The sequence below is a fragment of the Suricata suricatta genome, chromosome 9, assembly GCF_006229205.1.
Source record: "Suricata suricatta isolate VVHF042 chromosome 9, meerkat_22Aug2017_6uvM2_HiC, whole genome shotgun sequence".
Lineage (NCBI taxonomy): Eukaryota > Metazoa > Chordata > Mammalia > Carnivora > Herpestidae > Suricata > Suricata suricatta.
The window spans coordinates 135,183,289-135,193,220 of NC_043708.1; the positions used below are offsets into that span (position 1 = coordinate 135,183,289).

The 9,932-nt window shown below is 47.7% G+C and overlaps 1 protein-coding gene across 1 annotated transcript; it reads left to right on the forward strand.

Moving 5' to 3' along the window:
• Positions 1-120: 120 nt before the first annotated feature.
• On the forward strand, positions 121-5,975 carry NGRN (neugrin, neurite outgrowth associated). The gene is made up of 3 exons (XM_029952925.1): positions 121-284; positions 664-774; positions 4,852-5,975. The coding sequence occupies exons 1-3, from the start codon at positions 121-123 to the stop codon at positions 5,459-5,461; spliced, it is 885 nt and encodes a 294-aa protein (XP_029808785.1). The 3' UTR covers positions 5,462-5,975.
• The last annotated feature ends 3,957 nt before the right edge of the window (positions 5,976-9,932 follow it).

The following is a 9,932-nucleotide window of genomic DNA, read 5'->3' on the forward strand; positions in this document are numbered from 1 at the left end:
TCGCACCCTCAGCCGGAAGCTGGAGCCACGCACGCACGTCCCTGCTTCCGTCCCGCCCTCCAGCTTCCGGCTCCGCCCCCAGACATCCGGTCCGGCAGCCTCGGGCTGTGTTTTGTCGACATGGCGGTCGCTCTGAGGCTTTTGCTGGGCGCGCGCGTTCGTGCTGCCGTGGCTCGCCGTGGTTTCGCGACCCGGGGAATGGCAGAGCCGGGCATTCTCGGCCGGGAGCCGGACCCCGATTCCGACTGGGAGCCGGAGGAGCGGGAGCTGCAGGAGGTGGAGAGGTACCGGCTCCTTCCTGGGCCCTCAGCCTGAGGCAGGGCTTCTTGCCGCCTTAGTGCCGGGCGTCCTGGCGCCGCCTCCGCTGCACCCTTGTTTCTTACCCGTTGTCTGGGGCGCAGGGGCAGGTGTGCGGCACCTTCGGGACGACAGGTTTCTTCACCAGTGACGAGTTTCATCACCCGTTTAGAAAGTTCGGCATGCTTGCGGACTGTTTTGAGTATTCGATTTCTGGGGTGGTTACAGAGCAGCTCTAAGCCGGCAGACGCGGCCTGGTTTCCCTTGCTAACAGAGAAGCGGGCTGGGCCTGTGATTTAGCGCGAGGCTCTGCAGCCACCCATTATGCTCCCACGCGTGGCCTCTGCCATTGGTTCTCTCCCCCAGCACCCTGAAACGACAGCAGAAAGCCGCCCGATTCCAGAAAATTCGGAGGCAAATGGAAGCGCCGGGTGCTCCGCCCAGGACCCTGACGTGGGCTGCCATGGAGCAGATCCGGTAAGAATCATTGTAATATTTTCCTTTTTATCATTTAAGTTTTCTAAATGAGAAGTAGAATAGTCAGATGAATTTCCATAAGCCCGTCATCTACACTTAGTAGTTTGTAACCTTAGGACACGGTTCACTTTTGCTGAAATTTTAAAATAGTAAGCTGCAGGCCTCACAGCTTTTACTTCCAAATAGTTAACTCATAAAAGTCTTAAAGAGATTCTTAAGTTTGTTGTTTTGAATAACAGTATATTGCATATAGTTCAAAATTAGAACAGTATGTGCACACATTGAGAAGTTTTAATCTCTGCCAGTCTTTTTTTAAAATTTTTTAATTAACTAATTAATCAATTTTTTTGAGAGAGAGACAGCGTCAGCAGGGGAGAGTCAGAGAGAGAGAGACACAGAATCTGAAAACAGGCTTCAGGCCCTGAGCTAGCTGTCAGCACAGAGCCTGATGCGGGGCTGGAACCCACTAACTCTGAGATCATGACCTGAGCCATTGGACGCTTTACCGACTGAGCCACCCAGGCGCCCCAGGCTCCCCTGCCAGTCTTTTATGAGACTTTTTAATCAATTTTTGTGCCTTTTTCCAGGTTTCCGTATGCAAATGCAAGCGAGTATGAATGTAGATTGTTACTTTTATTTTTCTTAAGCACAAACAGTAGACTACTGTAAATACTGTTCTACACATTTCTTTATTCATATAATTCTTTTTTTTTTTTTTTAGATTTTATTTTCACAATTTTTACACCCAATGCAGGGCTTGAATTCACAACCCAGAGATCAAGAGTCACATGATCCATTGGCCCAGCCAGCTGCCCCTTTTCACATATTTCATAGATCTTTCCACTTCAGAAGAGAAAGCTCTTTTTTGAAGAAGTCATGGTAAATTGTGTGTGGTTTTTTTGTTTTTTTAATAATCTCTGTGCCCAACGGAGTGCTCACAGTCAGGACCCTGAGATCAAGAGTTGCATCCCCTCCTGGCTGAGGCAGCCTGGCACCACAGTGAATCATAAATCAGTTAACCAATCTTTTATGACGTGTACTTGGGTTGTTTTCCACTCACTCACTATCACAAATAGTACTCTAGTGAGTAACTTGGTGTACAGATCATTCCACATGCCATCCACCTGTATCTGTTGTGTTCGTTTCCAGTAGAGTTGTGTCAAAGGGCACATGGATTTGCATTTTGATGAGTACTGCTCAGTAGCCTTCCATAAGTTCTGTGTCATTTTCCATTCCCATCAGAGTGACTCTGAACCTGACACTTAGAATAAGGATCCTAGAGCCAGGAGGTTTGGACAGCCTGTAGCACTTTTCTCGGGTCCACTTCCGTTCCTCTTTGGAACAACTGCTCTTCCAGATCTTCCTGTCCCCTCTCCTTCTGTGGTTAATAAATGTCCTTTTAACTTCAGAGGAAAAATTGGCCCTTAATTAGGAGCCCTTTAAATGTTTCTTTATTTTCAGGGGCGCCTGGGTGGCTCGGTCGGTTAGGCCTCCGACTTCGGCTCAGGTCAGATCTCACGTTCGTGTGTTCGAGCCCCGCGTCAGGCTCTGTGCTGACAGCTAGCTCAGAGTCTGGAGCCTGCTTCCGGTTCTGTGTCTCCTTCTCTCTCTGCCCCTCCCCCTCTCATGCTCTGTCTCTCTCTCTGTATCAAAAATAAATAAAACATTTAAAAAAACATTTTTAATGTTTCTTTATTTTCAAGAGAGTGAGCACAAAGGGGTAGGGGACCAGAAACAGAGGATCTGTGTTGACAGCCTGGAGTCCGATATGGGGCTCGAACTCAGATCATACTGACTGAGCCACCCAGGCCCCCCTAGAGCCCTTTAAAGCTTCTTAGTCTACCTCCTCAGTTTTCTTTGTCCGTGGTGATCCCGTTACTTACATCTCAGGGGAAGTGACAGCCCTTCACTTGTCTAGGACCAGTCCTCTGTGTGCACTAGGTCTTAGACGTACCTTATCTCCAGAGATCTACAGCTGTCAGCCTATGGCTCTCCCGTGTCCTTTTGTCCCCCGGCTGCCCGCCCTTCTTACTTGTTTTGTCCCAACAATGAAACCAGAGTCCACAAATAGTACCAGTGTCTTCCTCACTGCTAGGCATTCCTGCCACTCCAGACTCTAGCCTCCCTGACATTTCTGCAGCATTTGACCTTGTAGTCTGCTTTCTTGAAATTCTTTCCTCCCTTGACCCGCGATACTTACTACTCCCTTTTCTTCCTAGGACTCCTTTTCTCAGGTTCCTTCCTGGGCTACCTTTAGAGGTGTGTCCTTGGTCTTTATATCTCCACATGTTTCCCTGCCTAAAGCCACCCACCCACGTGGCTTCAGCCACCCATGGTCTTGGCTTGTGACTTCCTGGTCCGTCATCTCCAGTCCCCGTTTATCTTCTGACCTGTATGTATTCTACGTGTGCTAGACCAGCTCTGTTTGGATATCACATAAGTTCTTCACACTCAACAGTATAGCAAACTCAGCATAACAAGAGAAAATTTATTGCTCTGGTGACTTCATTTTGCTCCTATTTTCCCTATACCCCGGAACGTTCCCACCAGTCACTCAAGCTGAAATCCAGAATCTCTGCCTATTTCTGCCTCCAGTTACTTAGTTCTTAGCAAGTTCTACCATTTGGCCTTCCTAAAACATTCCTCAACTCTTCTCTGCTGTCATTGCAGCTGCCGCAGTTCAGACTGCCTAGATTGCCCTGAGAGCCTCTTGGCTGCTCCTTCCGTTTCTAGTCTTGCCACCGAAAACTGCTCCCTAGGCTGAGCCTGAAAAGGAAGAGCTGCTCACGGCCTTCCACTGCCTCACGGCCTTCCTGGATATACTTGTGGTGTGCCATGGCTTGCATGTCTTGAATTGCACTTCTTTTGCAGTTTTTTAAATTCTTTTTTAAAACGTTCATTTATTTGTTTTTGAGAGACAGAGCATGTGTGGAAGTGAGGGAGGGGCAGGGAGAAAGGGAGAGAGAATCCCAAGGAGGCTCCGCACTGTCAGCAGAGCCAGGTATGGGGCTCGAACCCATGAGCCATGAGATCACGACCTGAACTGAAATTACAAGTCGTCAGACACTTAAGCAACTGAGCCACCCGGGTGCTCCCACCTTCTGCTATTTTTGAATACATGTGCTTAAAAAAAACCCTCTTTTGATTCACTGTTGCTTTGGGATAAACTCCAGACTCGGAAGCATGACATCATCTTGCCTCTGCCCTTACTGTTAGACAAGTTGAGCTGTTGCCAACAATGGTGATGTGCTGTCTTGCATTTTACATGCTGCTCTCCCTGCCCTCAGTACCTTTGAGGGGCACCTGGCTGGCTCAGTCAGAAGAGAGCGCCACTCTTGATCCGGGTTTGTGAGTGCAAGCCTCACACTGGGTGTGGAGATTACTTAAATAAATAAAACTTAAAAAAATACCTTTGAGCAGGCACTTGGGCAGCTCAGTCGGTTAAGTGTCTGATTTCAGCTCAGGTCATGATCTCACGGTTCATGAGTCCGAGTTGCATGTCAGGTTCTGTGCTGACAGCTGCTTTGGATTCTGTGTCTCCGTCTCTCTCTGCCCCTTCCCCACTTGCGCTGTCTCAAAGATAAATGTTTAAAAAAAAATACTTTCGATCTCTTCTTCCTCTTCTCCTTTCTTCATCCTTTTAGGCCAGCTGTAGAGGGACTTCTGAAGCAATTCCTGAGCTACACTGCAGGTGTTGTGATAGCCGTTCCTGGGTCCCCTGGATGCTCTTAGCATTCTGTGCAATGACCTAACCACAGTGGTGGTTGTTGTATGTAAATAGATCTGTCTCCACCAGCAGACGGTGTGTTCTCTGAAAGGAATGACAGTTTTCATGCACTCCGGATCTAACTGGGGCCTGGTACGCATCGGGAGGAGTTTAGTTGATGTGAAGTAAAAGTGATCTAAGAGTGGTTGGCCTACAGGAATGGAACACAGCCATTTGGTGGCCCAAGATAGAGACTGTTTGCAGTTTTTCCAAGCCCTCTTCTTTTCACATAAATATCCCTAGTATTATCAGGAAGATTTTCTGAGAGCGAATTTTTTCACAACTTGAAAACCTGCTTCCTTTTCCCATAGGTATTTGCATAAAGAATTTTCAGAGGCCTGGTCAGTTCCCAGATTAGCTGAAGGCTTTGGTGTCAGCACTGATGTGATCCGGAGGGTTTTAAAAAGCAAGTTTGTCCCCACATTGGAGCAGAAACTGAAGCAGGATCAAAAAGTCCTTAAGAAACCTGGGCTTGCCCACTCGCTCAGGCAGCTCCCAGGTTCCCAGGATACCTTGAAGATGCTGCCCGCCGGCCACTCTGGATCAGGTGCTTTGTTGATGCCAACAGATGAAACCTCATTCAAAGGCTGGGGTCACAGCACAGGTTTGAAAGTGATAGAATCGAACACTCCCAGTACAGATTCGCCAAGGAGACAGAAGGGAGGGGACAGAGGAACCCAGGACCCGCAGCAGGAGCGCCGTGTGCCTGTTGCAGCCACAGGTCGTGCGCAAGAACTGCGCAGGTGCGCCCCCAGTGATCGTGCGGCCTCTAGACGGGCTCACGGGGATGGGCTGCCCAGTGCCGAGAAGCTGGAAGAGGTGAAGGCACAGGAGCCAGGTGACCAGAACTTCAGCAGCAGCGTAGTCCAGAGGGGGCGAGAGTTCTTTGACAGTAACGGGAACTTCCTGTACAGAATTTGAGCCGGAGCCTGGACTGTGCAGATGCCACCTGAAGTGCGGCTTGGGAGAGTAGCTTTGGAGCTGCCTGGACTTCCGCGCGTGGATTATCCACCTTGGGGTAGGAGGAAGCGAAGAGTCTGCAACGTGGGAGGAGAGGGCTGCTCAGATCTGAACCCGACGAAGGGCAGTGAGCTGCACGGGGCACATGTGTTCGGCAGGGCAGGGTTCGGGACCAGGGCAGGGTTCGGGACCGGCTGGGTAGAGTCCAGCCTCCTGCAGCTCTGCTCCTGGTCTGGCCCGGATGGGTCCTCAGTGCTCCTCCTCCTCGCCTGAGCTCTCTCTGTTGAAACCAGCCCGGGTTGTGTGCGTTGTTAAGACCCTGTGTGATGCTCGTAGTATATGTTTGGGAAAAAATGAAAAGTTTGCCTTCTAACCTTGTTTACTTCTTGATTAATGAATACTGATAGTTCTGGACCTGCTTAGTAGCCAATTGAATGTGTTCCTTATGTGCAAAATAAAGTAAAGTGTAGCAGTTTGTGTTGACTGGTGCTCTCTGGGGCGGGAGAAGGAGGGTTCCAAGAGACAAGGGGTCCCTTGTTATTAAACACTGGTAGAGGGGCGCCTGGAGGGCTCAGTTGGTTAAGCGTCCGGCTTCGGCTCCGGTCATGATGTCACGGTTCGTGGGTTCGAGCCCCGCATCGGGCTCTGTGCTGACAGCTCAGAGCCTGGAGCCTGCTTCAGATTCTGTGTCTCCCTCTCTCTCTGACCCTCCCCTGCTTGTACTCTCTCTGTCTCTCAAAAATAAATAAAAAACACACAAAGAACCCACTGGTAGAGAGTTGGGGCCGGAGGATTTCCCAGCGAACGACACTGCAGATGACCCTTAGTAATTGCTGTTGACAGCCAAGAATTGGGACATCAGGCCTTCCCTGGATCACCTGGTCTAAAGGAGCTCCTCTTTCCTTCCGTTGGTGGGGCTCTGAAAGATTTAGGGCGTGGGGCTTTGATCCATTAAAAAAAAAAAAAAAAACAAAGGCGGCAAAGGCTTTTGGGAGTTGGGCAGCTTCTCTAGCTACTTTCTCAGCCCCGAACTGCATCTTCACCGTTGTCATCAGGGTTTTTCAATGGGGCAGTGATGTGGGCAGGAACAGATAATAGGCCCCTTTCAGAAGTTAGGGGACAGTCTCAGGGTTTTGGATATACTCAAGGTCACCTGAACCCAGGTCTGACTTTAATTCAGGACTTCTAAATTTCCAGGAATCCATTCCTGCCTGGCCAAATTTCTGTTAATTTATGGAATCCTTTACAGATACTTCCTTACAACCAGAAAGTGACTTATCAATAGAAAATTGAGTGAGACAGGTACGAGTCCAATGACAGTTTTCAGCCACGCCTAATTTTAACAATTTACTGGCAAAAACTGGTTGTTCAGGATTTAAATAAGTGCAGGCTGTTTCATGAAAACAATTGGTTTTCCAGACCTATCATTGAGTGTGTTCTGAATCTCCTTGCTATTTGAAATGTCATTAATAGCCATTACAGTATCATTGATTACAGTTAACTTGGGCATTTGTTGAGTATAAATGGCAAGGCCCTATCACCTGTCGATCAGAGTTAGAGAATCCAAGCTCTAGTAATACAGCAGTGGACAAATAAAGTTCCTGTTCTCACGGCTTTGTCACTTTTCCTATTAAATTTTTTAATGTTTATTTTTGAGAGAGACGGCGTGCAAGACGGAGAGGGGCAGAGAGAGGAAGACACACTGAAGCAGGCTCCACGCTTGGCTCTCAGTACAACCCCATGCAGGCCTGGAATTCACCGTGAGATCATGACCGGAGCGGAAGTCAGGTGCTCCACTGACTGAGCCACCCAGGCGCCCCTCAATATTTTTATGATTAAAAAAATACGGTAATTTGCCCTTAGAACTTTTTAGTTTTAAGAGGCAGAAGATGCTCCTTTTTAAATATATACTTATTTTTTATTTTAGAGAGCAAGCAGGGAAGGGGTAGAGAGAGAGGATCCCAAGCATGCTCCAAGCTCCAGCACTCAGCTCACTGCAGGGCTTTTATCCCACAACCCTGGGGTCATGATCTGACCCCAAACCAGGAGTTGGGTGTGTAACTAAGACACCTAGTCGCCTTGGAAGATGCTATTTGATTAAATTGGCATTAAGAAAAATTTATTTTGGGGAAAGAGCGACACAATGAGTGGGGGAGGGGCAGAGGAAGAGGGAGACAGAATCTGAAGCAGCTCCAGGCTCTGAGCTGTCAGCAGAGCCCGACATGGGGCTCAAACTCAAACTGCAAGGTCATGACCTGAGCTGAAGTCAGACACTCAACTGACTGAACCACCCAGGTGCCCCTGGCATTTTTAACTCCTGTATATCATTTGACCATGCCTTTTCTCCAGTTGGCTATGGAAAATTAGAAGCTGTTGTTAAAAACTTTGATATGTTGGGGCGCCTGGGTGGCTCAGTCGGTTAAGGCTCCGACTTCGGCTCAGGTCAGATCCCATGTTCCTGGGTTCAAGTCCCGCATCAGGCTCTGTGCTGACAGCTGGCTCAGAGCCTGGAGCCTGCTTCAGATTCTGTGTCTCCTTCTCTCTGTGCTTCTCCCCCTCTCATGCTCTGTATCAAAAATAAATAAAATATTTAAAAAAAAACTTTGATATGTTTTCCATTTACCTCATCCGCAACCGTCCTATTGCTTACCAAGCTTAAATCTTTTTAACATTCTTAAAAATGCCAATCTAAGATTTTTGTCTTTACTAGTTCTTTGTCGCCAGATTTTCACAGATTTTCACAGTTCTGTCATTCAAGTCTCAGATCAAATGTTACTTTTTTAAAATAATTTTTTAATGTCCATTTTGTGTGTGTGTGTGAGGGAGAGAGAGGGAGACACAGAATCTGAAGCAGGTTTCAGGTCCATGATGTCAGCACAGAGCCCAGTACGATCGTGACCCCAGCCGGACTTGGGCGCTTAGCTGACCGAGCCATCCAGGTGCCCCGCAAAAGTTACTTTCTGAGGCTTTCCCTGATCACCCAGTCTAAAGCAACTCCCTTCGCATGCTGACCATGCCCTATGTAATATTCCCTGCTATGAAATGGATCACTCTATTGTTTGTCATCACATATTTTGCTCTTATTAGAATGTAGACATCCATGGGGACAGACTGGTCTGCGTCCATCGCTGTAGTTTCAGCTCCCAATATAGAGTTCAGTATTAACTGACTGACTGAAGGAATGGTTGGAGAACCTCACCCATCAGCCAGTCCACAATGGTAGAAAGCCCTGCTTTTTACCTCGGCCAGCCTACTCATCCAGACCTCAGCCCACCATACCTCAGCTTTCTCCAGGCTGATCGGTTCCTTCTTCATTCTATCAGCATGTCTACATCCTAACTCACCAGCACTGCAGGGTTTTGGGAAACTGCACACCCTTCCCCCAACCCAAGCTGGAAAAAGGGAGATGAGATTCACTCGGTCTGTCCCACTGGGCTGGGGTCATAGGACTCTCTAGTGCCCCCTCGCCAGGCAGTCCTGTTTCATGACGTGATGAAAGATACATCACAACGCATGAGGCGGGGTTGCACTTTGGGGGCATGGGCGCAGTGTCGGTGGAGGAAGCAACAGTTGACAAGTGTCTGCCCAAGTTGGAAAGAAGGTGGCTGTGGGTGGAATGGAACCTCTCTGCAACCGTGGGGCCAGGAAGCTGCTAACAGAGGGACTTAAGTCCCTGCGCCCTGGAGGGTATGTGTGATGCTAATCTGCTCAGGGCAGTTTCTACCTCGGCAGCTGAGATCCAGTCTCATGAGGGTGGGGGAGTAGGAAAAGCTCCGTACAAAATACTAGATGAGCTCTTGAAGCCCAGTGCGAGCAGAATCTTGTTGAATCTTGTATTCTAGGATTTTCAAGCATATCAAAGTAGGGATAATATTGTACTGCAGTGAACCCCTGTGCACCGATCGCTCAGTGTTACATTAACACATGGCCAATCATTTTTCATTATCTTGCATACTTGCCCTACAGTTTCCTCTGGCTTATTTTAAAGCAAATCCTAGACTTCATATTATTTTCATCTGTCAAGTACTTTCGTATGTATTTCAAGGAGATTAGGATGCCTTTTTAACTTAAGTACATAAGCCATTAGTATACCTTAAAACTTTTAGTGTTTAATAGCAGCTAATATCCTGATAATATTCTCTTACTGTTTCATAAATGACTTCCATGTTTGATTTCTTGGGATTAGGATCCAGACAAGGTTCGCACATTGCGACATTGCACGATGTGGTTATGTCCCGGAAGTACCATATTCTAAAGTAGTTTCTTCCACTTTATTCCCCTCACTATTTTACAGGTCATTTGGCCTACATATTTCCTGTATTTTGGATATATTTTATTTTATTCCTATGATGTCTATTATCATGTCCCTACTATCCTCTCTATTTCCTATCAACTGGCAGTTAGATCTTGAGATTAATCAGATTCAATTTTT

Coding starts and splice junctions, on each gene's coding strand:
- NGRN (XM_029952925.1), top strand. CDS start 121: ATGGCGGTCGCTCTGAGGCTTTTGCTGGGCGCGCGCGTTCGTGCTGCC. Junction 285..663: donor GAGCTGCAGGAGGTGGAGAG/GTACCGGCTCCT, acceptor TCTCTCCCCCAG/CACCCTGAAACGACAGCAGA. Junction 775..4,851: donor GCTGCCATGGAGCAGATCCG/GTAAGAATCATT, acceptor CTTTTCCCATAG/GTATTTGCATAAAGAATTTT.